At 47.6% G+C, this 17,096-nt stretch overlaps 9 protein-coding genes across 9 annotated transcripts; 4 read left to right on the top strand and 5 right to left on the bottom strand.

Annotated features, from left to right (window-relative positions):
* Positions 1–636: 636 nt before the first annotated feature.
* Positions 637–3,649, top strand: An15g02080 (uncharacterized protein; the record flags this gene model as incomplete). Its single annotated transcript, XM_059744518.1, has 4 exons — positions 637–995; positions 1,060–1,278; positions 1,492–1,927; positions 1,979–3,649. 4 exons carry the CDS (start codon positions 637–639, stop codon positions 3,647–3,649), a joined length of 2,685 nt encoding a protein of 894 aa, XP_059602459.1.
* Positions 3,650–3,802: 153 nt separating this feature from the next.
* On the bottom strand, positions 3,803–5,065 carry An15g02070 (uncharacterized protein; the record flags this gene model as incomplete). The annotated part of the gene is made up of 1 exon (XM_001396709.1): positions 3,803–5,065. One exon carries the CDS (start codon positions 5,063–5,065, stop codon positions 3,803–3,805), a length of 1,263 nt encoding a protein of 420 aa, XP_001396746.1.
* Positions 5,066–6,193: 1,128 nt separating this feature from the next.
* Positions 6,194–6,451, bottom strand: An15g02060 (hypothetical protein; the record flags this gene model as incomplete). Its single annotated transcript, XM_059744516.1, has 1 exon — positions 6,194–6,451. One exon carries the CDS (start codon positions 6,449–6,451, stop codon positions 6,194–6,196), a length of 258 nt encoding a protein of 85 aa, XP_059602458.1.
* A 1,040-nt stretch (positions 6,452–7,491) lies between these two features.
* Positions 7,492–8,490, top strand: An15g02050 (uncharacterized protein; the record flags this gene model as incomplete). The annotated part of the gene is made up of 3 exons (XM_059744515.1): positions 7,492–7,748; positions 7,788–7,967; positions 8,079–8,490. The coding sequence occupies 3 exons, from the start codon at positions 7,492–7,494 to the stop codon at positions 8,488–8,490; spliced, it is 849 nt and encodes a 282-aa protein (XP_059602457.1).
* A 902-nt stretch (positions 8,491–9,392) lies between these two features.
* An15g02040 (uncharacterized protein) lies at positions 9,393–9,784 on the bottom strand (the record flags this gene model as incomplete). Its single annotated transcript, XM_001396706.3, has 3 exons — positions 9,393–9,556; positions 9,612–9,643; positions 9,699–9,784. The coding sequence occupies 3 exons, from the start codon at positions 9,782–9,784 to the stop codon at positions 9,393–9,395; spliced, it is 282 nt and encodes a 93-aa protein (XP_001396743.1).
* Positions 9,785–10,774: 990 nt separating this feature from the next.
* An15g02030 (hypothetical protein) lies at positions 10,775–12,235 on the top strand (the record flags this gene model as incomplete). The annotated part of the gene is made up of 6 exons (XM_059744514.1): positions 10,775–10,844; positions 10,902–11,021; positions 11,115–11,202; positions 11,441–11,560; positions 11,689–11,716; positions 11,774–12,235. The coding sequence occupies 6 exons, from the start codon at positions 10,775–10,777 to the stop codon at positions 12,233–12,235; spliced, it is 888 nt and encodes a 295-aa protein (XP_059602456.1).
* A 399-nt stretch (positions 12,236–12,634) lies between these two features.
* Positions 12,635–14,159, bottom strand: An15g02020 (hypothetical protein; the record flags this gene model as incomplete). Its single annotated transcript, XM_059744513.1, has 7 exons — positions 12,635–12,743; positions 12,826–12,898; positions 12,989–13,102; positions 13,189–13,256; positions 13,326–13,475; positions 13,527–13,594; positions 14,082–14,159. 7 exons carry the CDS (start codon positions 14,157–14,159, stop codon positions 12,635–12,637), a joined length of 660 nt encoding a protein of 219 aa, XP_059602455.1.
* A 120-nt stretch (positions 14,160–14,279) lies between these two features.
* An15g02010 (hypothetical protein) lies at positions 14,280–14,844 on the top strand (the record flags this gene model as incomplete). The annotated part of the gene is made up of 2 exons (XM_059744512.1): positions 14,280–14,641; positions 14,712–14,844. The coding sequence occupies 2 exons, from the start codon at positions 14,280–14,282 to the stop codon at positions 14,842–14,844; spliced, it is 495 nt and encodes a 164-aa protein (XP_059602454.1).
* A 154-nt stretch (positions 14,845–14,998) lies between these two features.
* Positions 14,999–16,234, bottom strand: An15g02000 (uncharacterized protein; the record flags this gene model as incomplete). The annotated part of the gene is made up of 2 exons (XM_001396702.3): positions 14,999–15,946; positions 16,028–16,234. 2 exons carry the CDS (start codon positions 16,232–16,234, stop codon positions 14,999–15,001), a joined length of 1,155 nt encoding a protein of 384 aa, XP_001396739.1.
* Between the last annotated feature and the right edge of the window lie 862 nt (positions 16,235–17,096).

Genomic DNA, 17,096 nt, shown 5'->3' with positions numbered 1-17,096 from the left:
GTGCTGTTACCAGTACTCTCAAAAGTTACGCTGCATAAAAGAAGGTTGAACTGTGCATAATGTGACTGCTAATACATACATGCGTAACATGAGGATGCCACAACCTCTATTTACGATACTCCTTACACGCTGGTAGTCATCTGACCACCTTTGAATCTCTTCGACGAAATAATGAGCCACAACAATTATCATGCACTGGTTGGTAAAGAAGTTCGCGTCTTGATTCTTGTGTATCTGCTTGAGATCTAGGCCATTTGTCAAGGCGATATCGCATGCCTTCGTTATGTTGTCTATATATATCTGCGTGTATGATTCTAGATCGTCCGCTAGATAAAGCAGTGATGGAGTATGCCGAGTGGCAGCTTTTGCAAGAACGACAGGTACATGACAGAGGCAAAACATGACATCAATCTGACCACGAAGCCGGATTCCTATTCGAACCGATGAATGCGGTGAGCATTATGCCAAACTGAGTAGAGCATCTGGGAGTGCAATAAGTCTGTTGCTTCCTCGCTATACTCTCAAGCTATCCTGATGACATGTAAGGATTGGACCCCATCACCGTGAGCCCATAACGACCACCTCCAGGTGTAATATCCTCTCAAATCCCTCCTTCGAGACAGGCTCTCTATCGCCATGGTCCATCACGGCGTCAAATGTAGCCCGAGTCACGACTGCCACTCCCGCCTACACTGGCAATTACTCACTGTATTTCGTGTAAATTCTGCTTGTGTCTCAATCTCTAACGTGTGTAACAGCGACCTCACAACTGCTATAGACAACAGCCCCAATTCCTTCTCCCAGACCCGGTCTAATCTCAACCGCAGCTCAACCTACAACTTTTCCGTCCAAGTAAAGCCTTCTGCCTCTGGAGCAGAGTTTTGCCATATCGCCGCGTACTTGGGACTGAATACAACCAGTGATACGATTGCTACCGCTGATCTCGAACCTACTGATCAGTGGACTGCTGTGAATGGGGAATTCACGGCCAACAGGTCAGCGGATGTGCTGACAATCAGTGCGGCGTGCACGTCGTCTGATAATTCGTACACATGGCAGGTATACTTCGATGAGGTTGTTGTGGAGAGGAGTAGATGCAGCGACTGAGCCAGAGAGATTTATGAGGGACATCCGTGGCAAAACGTGCCCCGCTTGGTGCGTCGACAGCGCTATGCATTTCCCATACCCAAGATATTTGGAGGATGAACCTTGGAATTTAACCGGACACCCGTCGATCCTAATGAGACAAGAGCATGCCTACAGAAAGCCTATAATTCAGTATGCTACGTGATACGTACGTCTGGTCATATTGTCAACAACATACGCTTGCAAAATGTCATTTTCTAGTTTCGTAAGCCGGTCAAAGCGAGTCGATCACTATTGATGCCTGGGGCGGACACGGCTCAGCCTCATCGGTCGTATCGGGCCAAGATGGCTTATGACCGACAGTCCCAAACATTCTTGGACCAACTTTCCTGATCGATCCTGCAGTTCATGTCGCACTGCAGAGCAGACTCCCAACCTTAAAACACCCTTCAATCATAAACTCCGTACAATGGCCAGTCCGGGATCGTCCAATAAAAGAAAGCGCAGACGCCCGGCGTTCTCATGTACTGCGTGTCGTCGCCGCAAAGTCCGATGCGACCGGGCCAACCCGTGTCGACAGTGCGTAACCCAGAATAATGCATCAGCCTGTACATATGAGCAGAATCGCAATTCGTTTGCCAATCGTGAAACGGCGCCACCTACTAGCAGCGAAACCAACTATCAGAGGCAACATGTTTTTCAGGAGAGAAATGGTGGCCAACCCTCGCACACACCTCACGCTTCATCGCAACAGGCTGCATCAACCTCGGGCCAGATCCGAGGCATGGTGTCAAAGACGAGAGTGTTCGGCCAAGGACATTGGATGAATATTTTTTCATTGGTATGTAGCTGACATAAATATTAAACTATGCTTTTATTGACGGCGTTACAGACAGAAGGGCTGCCCACCTTGCAACCTCTCATGGGCCTATACGACATTATCATACGAAACACAAGCCACGGCCCCTTGGATGCCATCGCTGATAAGATGGCCCAATGCAAAAGGCTAGCTCGAAGTATCAAAAGTCAAAGACCTAGTCGTAGCAGCCTTCCGACACAGATTCATCAGTCACTTCCTAGTCCCGATGTCATCCTTGAATTGGCCCAGCTCTATTTCGCCACATTCGAGTCGTGCTACCGAATACTTCGGAAGAATCCCTTCATGGCACATTGCCAGACATACCTGAATAACCACGAATCCGCGGATACTTGTATAGTCTTACAAATTCTTCTTGTCGTCTCCATCGCAGGCCCTTTGCATCAGGATGCCAATGTCCGTATAAATGCGGCGTCAAAAGCTGCAATGTGGATTTATACTGCCCAGACATGGCTCTCAGCACCACTAGAAAAAAGCCGCTTAACTTTGGGGGGCATTCAACTCCACTGTCTGCTTCTTTTGGCCCGCCAAGTAAATCAGGTTGGCGCCGATCTGATCTGGATATCCACAGGCTCGTTGATGAGGATAGCCATGCAGATGGGTCTGCATCAAGATCCCAACTGTCTGAGTGAGATGGATCCCACGGAAAAGGGACTAAGGCGGCGACTTTGGTACACTATCTTAGAATTGAACCTACAGTCGTCCTTGGATTCCGGAATGTTACCAATGATCGCAACTGGGGACTGGAATACTGAGCCACCAAGCGATCACAATCTCGACGCCGAGCCAGAGATCGGCGAACGGGAAGAGTCAGCGGCTCATAAGTCAATGAATTTGCAACCTATACTGTCAAGTTCAATACCACTCCGTCTGCATGCCTCCAGACTGATAAACGACTTGCGAGAGGAACCGCCCTACGAGGAGGTCCTTGAGGTCGGTAAAGAATTAGCCTCAGCATGCCGCGACATCTCGCTCACTCTCGACCAACTTGACTCTGCATCCCCATTAGATCAATTCGCATCAAGCTTCTGCACCCATCTCATTCGACGCTTTACCTTGTGTCTCCACTACAAATTTGCCATTAAGGCAAAGATTAATCCCCTATACAGTCACTCCCGCAAGGCCGGTGTTGAAGCCGCACTAGATATCATATCACTGGTCGAAGACAACTTGTACGGTCGTGTCCTCCGTTGTGGGGGCGGCATGTTTCGCGACATTGTGACCCGTGCGGCAATACTCATCTTCTCAGAAGCCAGCCCCGATCCAGAAGCGGAGAGTTCGAGTCTGGCGAAAAGAAGAGATTATGCTCGTCAGGGAACCCTATTGCGAGATGCCCGCTGCGTCGTTCATTATGCGAAAGATAGAATATATCATGGAGAAACTAATGTCAAAGTCTATATCTTTTACAATATGATGCTAGCCCAAGCGGAAGCTAGGCTTAGTGGTCAGTCCGAGGAGGAGGCAGTTTCAAGGACAATGCATGAAAGTGTGGATGCGTGCTACGGTATGATGCAGGACATGGTAGCTATGGCATCTATCTCCAATGGCCCTGATACTGCATCTTTTGGAGATAGTCTCAATAGATCAGATGTTTCTGGGGAACCCTTGGATCGTGGTTTCGATTCCATCTACGGCAGCGACTTCAACTTCGACTTTCCTGACTTGCAACTCTTTGCGGGGTGGTAAAGTTAGACTGGTATTCATTAAGGAGAGAAGATATTACATTGGGCGTGACAACAAAATAATCTCACATGAAGCTAAATGTACAACCCAAAACACGCTCAGCAGCAACACAAATTCCATTCGATACCGGATAACTGCCGGAACTCCCGACGTTTATCAGTTGTCGACCATGATCGGATACTCTGGCAGTTTCCAGTCCTTGTTGCAATCTTCGCGCAACACCCATTGCGAGAGGACGTCCAGTCTCAAGAACGAGGCTATTGCAAACAGGATATACACCACAGTGATCCCCAAAGTAGATGAAGGGAGCCTGCTCATGTAATCGTGATCGTCCATGAGTCCCTTTTGGACGTTCAACATGAAGGGCTTGAGCTTGTCCTCATAAGTTTTGAAAGCCTCCGCGATGTCCTCCTTGGAACCAATCCCCTTCGCACAACGGTTTCCTATCTCCCCTGCCAGAATGTAAGCACCAACCATGGCACACGGCGTGCCCATTCCTGTCATAGCAGACGGACAATAAGCCGCATCTCCGACCAAAACAACACGGCCTCGCGACCAGCTATCCAGATTCACCACCCCCATGCGCTCACAATAGAAATCGTCCGCCTCTTCCATACCTCTGATGATCTCCTCAGACTTCCACCCTGCATCCCGAAAGACCTGGCCCAAAACCTGCTTCTCCCGCTCAACATCGCCCTTGCTGCAGTTCTCAAAAGGCCCCGCCTTGCAGAACATATACGCCTGAATCTTGTGCGGGTTATGACGACGCATCATGATCCCACGCCCCTGCGTAGTCATATACACCGTTGCATCATATCCCTCCCCCTTCTCCAATTCCCTATCAATCGTGAAATACCCAGCAGAGACCCCAATCGAGTGAACCGAATCTCTATCATCATCCCCACCCCCAAGCATCATGGTCCTCATACGAGAACCCAGACCATCCGCACCAACAACAAGATCAAATCGCTCTTTCCTCCCATCGGACAAGACCACGTCGACAAAATTATCCGTCTGCTGCATTTCCATGACATACATTCCGAACAAATACTCCACGCGATCCTTAACAGCGTCATGAAGCAGATGGCACAGATCGCCTCTCATGATTTCGTAGTCGGTAGTAAAGCTCTGCAATCCCTTCCCACTTCGATTAGCAGGGAAATACCCCCATCGCCGGTTGCGGCTGTCAACAAGCTGTAGACCTTGTTCTGGGACGGTGACCTTGCGAAAGGCTTTCTCGAGACCCATTCGTTGGACGACTTCAATGCCAGGGCTGCGGAGATCGACCTGGAGTCCGGTGGCTCGTAAACCAGGGTATCGCTCGATGACTGTGATGATGTGGCCGAGTTTGGATAGCCAAAAGGCAAGGGCGTTACCGGCGATGCCTGCGCCGCAGATGAGAATTCTGAGTTTGGACATGATTTGTCTTTACCTCGGGATAATATTGTGAGGATGATAGAAATGAAAGATGAGAAGAAATCCAGGACAAACAAGAGGCACTGGCTTTATATACTTACATTGGAACGGCATCATCTTCAAGCTGTTCCTTCAGCCAGGCAGCCCTGTAAATGACCGATAGAGCCGTTACGGCCGTTACGACCGAAAATCCCGTGATGTCCGAATTGCCCGAATTGCCCGAGTGTTAAGACAGCGTAGGAACGGAATCCATTGGTATCAGGGAGCAAGCATCCGATAGCATGCTTACTGCTATAGCTTATTGTTTGGGTTGTTCAGCATTGTCGTGATTCCCACATACCACTACGCTTCGCCGGGGCGGATAAGAGACTAGATCATTCTGTAATCCGAGACCTCAACTATTAGACAGGGAAACACGATATGGTAATTGGACTTAGAAATGTGTCAGAAGGGCATTCAACTGCATTCAGCTTTGTGGGCCTCTATTGCATCTTGACCTCTATAAGGTAGCACAGAAATCCCTTAAATCGTGAACAAGACTTGGATATTTTCCGAGTATCACTTTTGCGAGAGTCAGTGACTCTGCGAAATTGCTTTGAGGATAACAACTTATGTACCTTCGGATATTAGTTAGAACTTCACTTTAACAACATAGGTCCTTCTACTATGTTATCCTGCCTTGTGTGAGGATGTATGTTTTCTGATAAGGTGACTTGATATTATACGACTGGGGTAATGGACAACTACCACATTATATGTGATAGAAAACGATTCTATTGGATCCCAATATCATCTATCATGGAAAATCCCAGTACTGCAAATTCCAGCGCCACATGCATTTACCAAGTACATTTACATAGGCCAGCCCTGACAACTAACAATTTGTCCAAGGGGTACTTCTCTTCATCTATATGCACCGAAGCTTTTAGGCTCGTTGTCCTAGGTCAAGTAATTGAAAATGGCATCCATACATGGACATTACACTCTAGCCGGACGACTACTGATAACTAGTGATATAAAAGCAGCTAACATTGTCCCTTTATAAACTCCTCTCTCATGGCACATATCAAGGTGGTCATTCAGGAGCCTGCATGTTTCAACAAGCTATGATTGACAGTGACATGTGCATTATCAACCCCTGCTATCTCTGTATTGGTTAGCAATCTTCTCAGTAACATGAGTCCGTTTCTGATTTGACGCGGTTGCCGCCTTCTCCATCTGGTCCTCTTCATGCGGGTTTGGCAACCTGAGAGAACTGGGTTCGTAGGACTTTCCGCGCTTCTCTCCTGACCTTACACCCTGTTTTCTCAGAGCTTCGGCCTGGGATTCCCCGAGGTTAAGTCGGTATGCAGCTTCGTCACGACCTGCGTTCTTGTCGCCTGGAGCCATGATGATAACTGAGTGGTGTTGCTGGATCACTAAATCAATGGTAAGTAAGCCTAAAAGTTTCCTGATAGGACCTTTAGCCTTATGAGAATGCGAAGAGATAGAACTGAGTATAGCAGATGAGATGATCTGGTATCTCTGGTTGGGATCCCCTTGTCGAAGAGGACGAAGGGGATATTTATCTCAAGGGTTGGAAGAACTGTTCAACAGCTTTTTTATCTATACCAAGTGCTTCTAGGGTGGTGCCGATGAGTATAATGTGCCGTGAGGTGGAAGATATCTACGCATTGTGGTGAGTAAAGGAATTCTCCTACCAACATCGGTACAAAGCAACGGTACCAGAGTGATAAACTTCTACTTTTCTATGCCATTTTGATATCTATACCTATGCTATAAGCTGCAAAAATATTAGAAACAGGACCTCTTTTCAAATTGGGATCAAAACGCAGAAACCTCTGCTAAAGCCCCTTATATATCTCGGAGAGTAGTAGGAAAAGTGATGAATTTTATAGCTGATATCCGTAGTCGTGAACTATACGACGGCAATCGCCCTTACGAAGCTGCAGCAACTTTGAATAGAATCCGAAATAAGACAGAGTAGGAAGGCTGTGTGATTCAGTAGATCTAATATTGAATTGTGAAATAAACCTCTCGTTTCCTAGTCATTACCCTACTTATCATTTACCTTCCTTCCCGTGTACATACCAACTGACAGTCGTTTATGGTATTGAGTCAGAAAGGGAATGAGTTAACATCGGGTCCTATCGTTGGAATCACGGCATTTCATCGTCTCGCTCGCAGGAATCCAGAGTGATTAAGCGCCAACGCCCATACTTAGCAATATACCCTGGGCAAGTGGCTGTCACCGTAGAATTTGCAGGCATTTACCGATGGCAAAAACCTCTCAATTGGTAGTCTTGATTCTCCGTGGCTGAATTACATACTACCTCACCTCAGCAAGTCGACGAATTGGGTGCGTGGGGCTTTGTTTACAGAGTACAAATTAGTATTATTTTCCAGATCGACATCTCGGTGGTGCTGTGATGCATAGTATCGCACTTGCGGAAGTCCCCTTCCCCCCGAGCGTTTTCTACCCAGAATCTATTATACACTTTATCTATCTACATAATATCCAATCACTTTTTCTGCCTTGTACAGCAACCTTGAATGAATCAATGGATCCACGCATGGATTTCGACGATGCTGCCTGGGAAAGAAGCGAAGACATCGCAGACAGTTGGATACATAATCTCTTCGCCGACGAAGACACCCTCCGAGCAATCGGCCGCCTCATAGTGAAGTACCGAAAAGGCGTTGCAGACGAATAATGCCAATCTAGCGCTAGATACTTCAATATAACCTTCCGCATGAAGTCCCTTGACGGCGTCTCTGCAACCATACGGTTCCCCAAGCCCGGAGTAAACATGTTCTCCCCGAGGAGAAAGTTCGCAAAGAGTTGCAGCGATTCGATATATCCAGGACAATACTTCGATTCCAGTGCCATTCATCCTGCACTGCGGTACCAAGGAAGAAAGCCCCCCAGGGTTTGGTCCGTTCATCGTCATGGACTATATTGATCACGTCAATACAATGAGCGACGTACTGGCCACGCCTGGGCTCGTAATATCAGACCGTCATTACCCGATCCGAACATTGACGTGGAGAAGCTGGAGATGATGTACGGACAGTTTGCAGATATACTCCTGCAGCTGAACAGAATTTCCCTACCTCAAATTGGGTCTATGGAGCGTCTTGAAGAATTCTCATACGATGTAAACAGCAGACCCCTGTCGCTCCATATGAATGAACTTGTCCGTCTGGGGACGCTACCACGGTCAGCTTTGCCAGGCAGCACCTTTAGCATCTCTTCATCCTATTCTGATAACCTTGCTGAACTCCATATGGAGCATTTAAAGCATCAGCACAATGATGCGGTAGAATCCGCTACGGATCCCCGGCGTAAATATGTTGCCAGGCAGTTGTTTCGCAGATTGGCAAAGAATCGTCTACTGACTGCATCTAGTGTTGGCGTGGGAGCCTGACGAATAAGGTGTTGTTGGTTGAGCATTATTTGTAGGGTTTAATAAGCAAGTTATGAAAACCTGTACGGATCCCAAGGATAGGATGGTCCAGGCAGCTTGAGCCCTCTACTGAATAAGGACTGGCATTCACTCCTCCGGGCCAACTGCCGGACTGATCTGCATTGGCGCCCTTCGTAGGCAATGTTCGGGAGTTCTTTTACCCGCTTATTATGTGCCGAGTGATCTATCCGTAAAATGTACAGCACACTACGGTGAAACAGCTATGTGACGGGTCATACCCAATTCCCTGCCCTTAGTGCAGGTGTAGGCAGCAGGGTTAATTTATAAATGCCTATGAAGCACTGAATTACTTGTGCAGCAAGAACGCGCAACCTTCACAGCTCAAGCTGCAGCTACCAAAGGGGCTGTGTTGAGTTACTTGAGGGGTAGTCTAGCTCTTTTTAGATAGGAGTCGAGTATCATGATCGACACCATACAGCGCGGGATAGCATGTGTGACGATGTGATTGGCGGGTGGGCTACAGAATGGCTATCCCCGCATCCGTGGCGGCTATGGGGTAATGATCGGTTGGTGGTCTGAAAATTGAGTCTCCAGTGCCATTTGGGGGGTGCGAGAACAGCACTTCTACAGCAGTCACGATTCGGTCGGTAATCCCACTCATTCATAGAAAAAAAATAGTAGCATAAGTGCAATAACCAGATTGCTTCTCAATTCAAGATGCTATTCCGTGAAACCTAAACCAGCAAAATCCCCAGTTAATTCCATAATCCCGAAACCATTCCTCATCTCTTCCGGAGAGTTAAAATGAATCCCAAACTCCTTATGCACCATTATTCATGAAAGCCGTAATCATATCCCACGCTAAGTGTGCTGCAATAATGGTCCCCTTCCATCAAGGATGTTCACTGAAGGTCATAGACGACCAGCGCCCGTTCAATATCTTGGACTGTTTCTTTGTCGCCGTAGGCGTCCATCAGGGCTCGGTTCTTTCGGAGGCGCTCCTCTTCTTCGCGGTCGAACTGGGGCTGGCGAGCTTGGTTTTCGAGGTGGTTGGCGACTCCGAAGCCTATAGTTAATGGTTAGATGGTGGGAGCTGATTCATGTATCGCAAGGGAATGTACCGAGAGCTATGACGCCCATGAGCGGGAGATACCTGTATTCATTAGCTATTATTCAATACGTCATCTGGGGAAAGAAGGCACACTCACCATCTACTAGGCTTCTTGAACGCGGGACTTAGAGCAGGTCTCTTGATGAAGGGCTGTGAGCCAGAGGGAGAAGCCGAGATATTCATGGTTGGTAATGTTGTAGCGATGATTTGAGGTTCAGTTTAGTTGATTTGGCTTGATAAGTGCGAAGCGCAGACTGGAGGATTCAGTGACGGCTAGACTAAAGGTTTATTTATAAGATGGGGGGAGTTCCCGAGGATCACCTTATTTTCGGGTTGAGGGAGTGGAGAGTATCCTGATTATGGCATGATCGGGTATCGTCATACGATAGATTTGCCGATCCCCCCTCAACGTCACGGCATACCTGCATCATGCATCACATTCGTTTGGATCATGTTGCAGCTGGGAATAGCAGATTGAATTAAGAATGGCTTGTGATTATTACAACATTCCCTATTCTTGCTCGCCACTGGGCTGGGGTATTGACTGGGGAGGATGAATACGATATCATGCTTCACTATTTGGTAGTTGGTGCGATGAATAGATCTCTTCCTGTTATCTACTATATAATCTTTCTTTTCTCTGTTCTTCTTCCTCCTTTTTCCTTCCTTATCATTCTTCTATTCTCCATCGAAGCACATATAGCCACTTGCGGCACTTGCATAGCATATAGGGCTAAACTATATATTTTGAAACGACCCTATTGGTCACATGTGCAGAATGTTGTACCCCTACAAGATCCTATCCTGAGGCTATATCGCTATTTGCTTCCTGGAAATTCCCGGCAGGTACGACTGTCGTGGAATCAACTGGCGATATGTATAGTCATGGCGCTGGTGAAGCACAGCGATTCAAACCATCTCGGTACAAATCCAGACAGCATACGGTGGTAGGCACTTTATCTTAACATCGCCGATTGCACGGAGAGATGGAGATTCCCAGAGGTAAGACTTCACAAGATAAAGTAGTACTAGTTCCCTCTAACTTATGGCTAGAGTGGCATGCGAACTATACACCCACTGGACCATCTTCTTTCTCAATACCATTCATTCTTAGTACCATTTCAAGTTGCCAAGAGATCTTGATGCGTCTCGGGTTCTTCAGGGATTCTACTAATGGAAAGGTTGAAACTTACTATTGAAATACCACCCAGCTTTCCAAGACTTTCTCCTCTTGATCAGACAGGTCCGGGGTTGGCCACCTATCGTTAACCCTAATACTACCTTATGTGGTTGGGGAGAGCTGTTGAGCTCGACTCTTGGGGTGTCCGAAGCAATGTTAGATTGCACAATTTGGATGACAGGCTCGATATAACTGCATCTTTCACAATCCACTCGGCAGTATTCCTTACGTATCTCCCCAGTACGACTTTAATGCGTCCATTCTTGAGCAAGTCAACTATATACAACTCTATGTTCCTTATATTGAGCACATTCTCGGGATATGGAAATTGAGGATACCCCCTCAAGCTCGAGAGATCCAAACGTCGGAAGATCATAAAAACTGAAGAGCCACCAACGAGGACTAATGCGCTGAGACACTGGTCGGAAAGCATCAGGACGCGATACTGAGGCGTATAAATACACTCTTAAACGCTAAGTGTCTGTACAGCTCGATATTACAATCCTCCTCCAAGCACTCGGTCAATCGAGCATGAGAGATGCTCCAGCAACTTAGTCGTTCTGGAAGCATGGCCGGGGTTCCCGCTCTACCAAATTGCCTCAAAAGGTAGCAGAAAGGAGCAACTGTTGCGGGATCACTGTGCTATGTCTGATTTACAGGCTAGCACTGTGTCCTGTTCTCTTGGATAATGATATGGCAAGTTGTGGCTATTACGATGTGCAGAATTCATGGATGCCTGGAGCGAGCCCGACATCAATCAACGCCAGTACCTCGGGGAGGTGTCGGCATTCCTGCAAACGGACGTGGGCATGTCGCATGAGAAAGTGGAAGCGGACATGACAGCCTAATGGTTATATATTAAAACTGCACAACGGCCAAAGAGTGGGCCTGCGCTCTTTATCTGCAGTGTCTCTATTGACACAGAAAGAGCGGAGGTATATATAAAGAAGCAATCTCTGCGAATGATGTCCTGGCTTCGAAGACAATGACAGAATCAAGGGAGCCCAAAGGAGAAGACATCCTTCGCAGGAAGAAGGAAGAATCTTTTCATCATCTATGAACTGAATGTTTATGATCGCCGCTTCAATGTCTTCAGGACACCATTTGCCTACTTATTTACACCAAGTCAGAGCCGGGCACACGAAGAAGCTGATCAAAGCAAACTACGAGTGTATATACCAATTACTGTCCTCATTGACAATATGTGTTGCCGGGACCGGATAGCTCAGTGGCGATATTCATACACTGTCTACAGACTTGGAAGCATACTTGGATTGTCGGGTCGCTACCCACACTACATATCCAACTCAATGGGAGTGTTGAGTCGTCTTCCTGGCTACGCGGGCGTTGTGGGGACGGGTTTATTGAAGAACGTTCGTCCGTGGAGAGGGAGAGGAGCGGAAGGAGGAAGGGCTTCCTCCAGATTCATTGGTTTCATGTCATTTGGGATTTAGAATGCTTGGACAGAAAGTTCATACAACTATGAGGTTATTCGGCAAGCTCCAACTATGCACTCTCCGAGGGTCAGTAACTCAACATCTGATAAAAGACATGGGGATTCATCAGCGGTGCTCCTGAGATTCATGAAAGAATAGCAGAGCTGTCTAAAGTGACCAGTTCAAGTTTAAACATATCGTTGGTGCCGACTAATCAACGAAAAGAAAGCCCAGACAGAACCCTAGCCTTTGAAAGCTGCGCAACAGCTTTTCAGCTATTAGCATATCGGCCATGAAGAGAAATTCGTTCTTCTGCCACAATCCACCAGCGAGAGCATAGATGCCTTGCTCTTATACTATACACTCTTACCACTGTGTCATAAAGGTTCTGATAGACTCGATGACTTTATGCGGAATCTAGTGAGCCAACTGGTTGTTCTCCACATCGTAAATCGATATCGCGACACGTCTAGGAATACCACCAAGTCTATGGAACATGTCTTGCAAGACTAGCAAAAGCGCAAGACTCGCAAAATAAAGATGACAATTACAGACTGATAAACTGTGGCGTCTACTGTCTATTGGCAATATGTCCCGAGCATGAATACCCCCAGAGAAGCTTCTCGTTTTGGCAGAAGTTAGACCATCGCCGAACTGTCTGCCTCATCAAGAAGGCTATACCTATAACCGCCTTGAGGCGAAGATAAATCTGTCGTACATGTTACAAGCGTCAACAATGCATCTTTGTCTTTCCTGCATGCTCTTTCAGACTTGGGCACTTCGTGCAGATGCCAAGTGACGAGTCAGAGGAGGAAACCGACAGCAGACTTCGGTACATCTTCATATAACATATGTCAACGGCAATACATCGCATATACTGCTTGCCTGCTGGAGATTCGATCATACATCGCAAACAGGCTCGAGAAAGGATCTCTCAATCAAAGAACCCAATATGTTAATCTAACATAAACGGCACAATGGGGCGCATTGAACACCGACGGTTCCAGAACACTGTATATGGATACTCAACCCAGGAGTTCTGCAGCTTGGAAACCTAAACATTGTGCGTATGCACTCAAGACAATTCTGTGAACAGCATAGGCTTTACCTATTACAACTCTTCCAATCTCCTGCGTCACTGCCAAACGGATAAGCCCCTGCGTTACATATAATGATGAGCATATCCCGAAGACGTGACTCTCCTCGTCCAGATCTCAGCCACCAAGCTAAATTGGAGTCGATCAGTCGGCTCCCTGATCTGCGGAGCGCAATCGCCTACTCCCCAACCACTGTTTTCTCGCCGCCTTACCGTTCTCTCCTACTTGGAGGAACATAGGTCCAAACATGACGACAAGCTGGAACCTTGTCGTTCTGAGACTGCTATCTCGCAGAAACTTATTCCAAGGAATATATATACTAGCATATTCAGCTTCAATCTCCAGCGAAGCGATCAAAAAGACAGGAATGCCATCTCGCAATTCCACTGCGACATGCCAGATATCTTCTGACAATACCGGTATTTCTACTATGGTAGAGTACAAACTGATGAAAAATGGAAAGGGTTCTCAGTCCCTGTTTGGACGACGAACCACAAGATAGGAATGGCGACCAGACAGGTATTCTGTTCCCTCACTCTGTAAGCGATCAAGCAACTACAGATATAATCTCTCGTCATGCTGCGTTCTCGTTGTTCAAAGAGCAACTTTTCAGGGTGCATCTACCTTATTTCCTCTGGGAATGTACGAAAGTGGCAGCGGACGAAGACATCAATATCACGAAATCGTGGCCAAATTTCCCATTTTAAATTAAGAGAAGACTTCTACTCAAAATCTCTACGCAGGAGTCGACGGGCTCCTCAAACGACCCCACGCATAATGTTGCTAGCAGCTCCATCATTCGGCAAGTTCTTGAACCCGTTTCCATGAAACCCGAAATGGGTCATTCTTTCTGGAAATTTGCAATCACGGATGGCCAGACTATAGCAGAAAAGAGCATTCACCTTTGTCCTCAGTATATTGAATAAGCAAGGACGCACATATACGTTGGGAATATGCCTTGCTAAATGGGCTCAGCGACATTCCTAAGCACTGGGTCGAGCTTCTGCCTCGATGAGAACCCTGCATATGGGTTGATGCATATTCTCTTGCCACACCGTTGTGGTGGTGAACAGAGACTACAAGATAAGTACATAGGGGATATTTCATATATCCTGGGATTTGGGATACTGTATCAGAAAGTGCTTCTTTTACTTTCTGCTGGGTCCCAGAAAATCGAAGGTCGCTGTGTGGGTGTGTTGGGATCGAATAACGAGGGATTGGCTGATGTAGGCCATGTGGGTGATGATCAAGATATGTGTCTCGGCGTCAACTTGAACTCGAGTAATACTTCGGTTCTGTCCTGTTCCAGCGGCTATTGCCGGTTGGGGTATAGGGGAAACCGCTTCTGCTGGTAGGACAATCTTTTCTTGGTGTCACTGATAGTAGTGAAGTGACAGGCCTGTGTCTAACCATGATGATAAGAACAAAGAACCATTTGGAAGTTGGGTTGATTGTGGTGAGATGGATATTCTTGATGTTATGGTGTCGCATATATCAGGGAAGATATTGAAATGGGAGAAGAGGATGTGAGACTCTATGATCAGACTACTGACTTGGGGTGTGCATACTGTTCATGAAGAACGAGTCATGTGTTTCTGGATAATCAAAACAACAGCAAGTCACATGATGCTATTCAAATACAAAAGCCTTGAACCGATATAATCATCTTAATTCATCTAACTATTTACGCACTAACCGCGGCCTGCGCAGTCCCCTCGACTTCCTTGACCTTGACCTCATCCTTAACATGCTCCCCCTCAAAGCTCTTCATGGGATAGAAACCCCACTTCTCAAACATGGCCCTATCCTCATCCCATCCATTACACTCGGTCGTAAGCATCTTCTCACCCGTAAAGACGGCATTAGCTCCCGCCATAAAACAAGCAACCTGCTGCTCCTCACTCAACGAAATTCTGCCCGCAGCAAGTCTCACAATGGTAGCCGGCATGACCACTCTCGCGGTAGCGACCGTCCTAAGAATCTTATCAAACGAAATCATCTTCCTCTCGCCAAGCGGCGTTCCGGGAATCGGCACAAGAGCATTAACCGGGAAACTCTCCGGATGCTTCTCCAACCCCGACATCGTATAGATCAACCCCACGCGGTCCTCATCCTTCTCACCCAGACCCAAAATTCCACCAGAGCAGACATTAATGCCGGCATCCCGCACATTTTCCAACGTCTTCAATCTCTCATCGTACGACCTCGTCGTGATAATCTCCGGGTAAAACTCCCTTGATGTATCCAGGTTATGGTTGTACGCCGTGAGTCCCGCGTCTTTGAGTTCCTTGGCTTGTGCCTCGTCGATCATTCCAAGTGTAACGCAGACTTCCATCCCCATGCCCCGAACTCCAGAGACCATGGATTTGATGTTCTTGAGGCTGGTCTTGCGGCCGCGCATGTCGCGCCACGCGGCGCCCATGCAGAACCGTGTGCTGCCGTTGGATTTGGCAATGCGGGCGGCTTCGAGGACTTCGTCGACTGGGGACATCTTGGTGGCTTTTAGACCCGTTTGGTAGCGGGAGGATTGTGCGCAGTAGGAGCAGTCTTCGCTGCAGCCGCCCGTTTTGATGTTCATTAGTGTGCACATTTGGATGGCGCTGGGGTCGTGGAAGCGGCGGTGGACTGCTGCCTATATTTAGATTATTGTTAGTGAGTGTTACAATATTGTGTGATTTGGTGTAGATTGGAGGGGGAAAGGGTATGGACGTACAGCGGCATAGGTAAGTTGGTTCAAGGGCGTCTCGTAAATCTGTTGAATCTCTTCGCGGGTCCAGTTGGTGCGTGGTGCCGTGGCGGCAGTGGCTTCACGCAGAGCAGGTGGGATACGGCTGGCGATGGCGGCGGCACTGGGGGTGGTGGACTGCACGGTGCCGTAGCTGCGGCGGAGGAGGACCCCGGGGAGGGTACGGAGAGACATTGTTTACTCCTTTTTTGTCTTTGTTTGTGTGTGTGTGTTGTGTATAGATGTGTAGATGCGGGAGTAGTATGTGGTGTGGTGTGGTGGTAAGATGGAGAGAATTACTGGGGAAGATGGAGAGAGAAGAGGGGAGATGATTGTTGACAGTGAGGGAACAGACAGGCAGGGACTGTTCCAGGCTACACACTATTAATTAACAAATTACTAGTCAAATAGTTACTACGGAGTCCTCTCTCCATACTGCTAACTAACACCTCGGGTGAAAAGAGGGGCACCAGCACAGCACTATCATCTCACAACAACCGGATTAACATTACTGGGCGATGATAGTTGGCCAGCCAGTCAGCGCCGATCGAATGGAATTAAGAAATTAAGCATGAGTGTTGCGGGTGGGCGACGCTTGTTGACCCCAACCGGGTGGTGGTGTTCAACGCGGGGCCACAACATCCCAGGTAGCAGGAAACAAGTTGGCTGATTTGACTCAGAAGAGATGGTGGTGTTGATTGAGCTGATTGACTTTGTGTTCGGTGAGATGATTTGGTTTAATTGATGGATCAACTCTTGATTGAGATAAAATTAGGCATAGGAGAAATGATGGGTACTCGGAGAGAACTGGCTGGGGGGTTGGCTTGGCTGCATGTGCTTTGCTGGGAGCATCCCACACTGACTCCCTCGCTCACTCACTCACTCACTCCCTCACTCCCTCAATACCTTGCAAGATGGATTATGACGATGAGATCCACTTGTTACGGACCAAAGGAGCTCCGCTGCAGCAATTCGGATCACAGTGCCGCTGATTGGCTGTTCTCACCCAAACATTCTGGCTCTGTTCGGGCCGTCGGTGAAGACGCGATTGTTAAGC

This window comes from Aspergillus niger (genome assembly GCF_000002855.4).
Source record: "Aspergillus niger supercontig An15".
Taxonomy (NCBI): Eukaryota; Fungi; Ascomycota; class Eurotiomycetes; order Eurotiales; family Aspergillaceae; genus Aspergillus; species Aspergillus niger.
The sequence above is the reverse complement of the archived record's forward strand: the minus strand, read 5'-3'. Positions and strand labels throughout refer to the sequence as shown.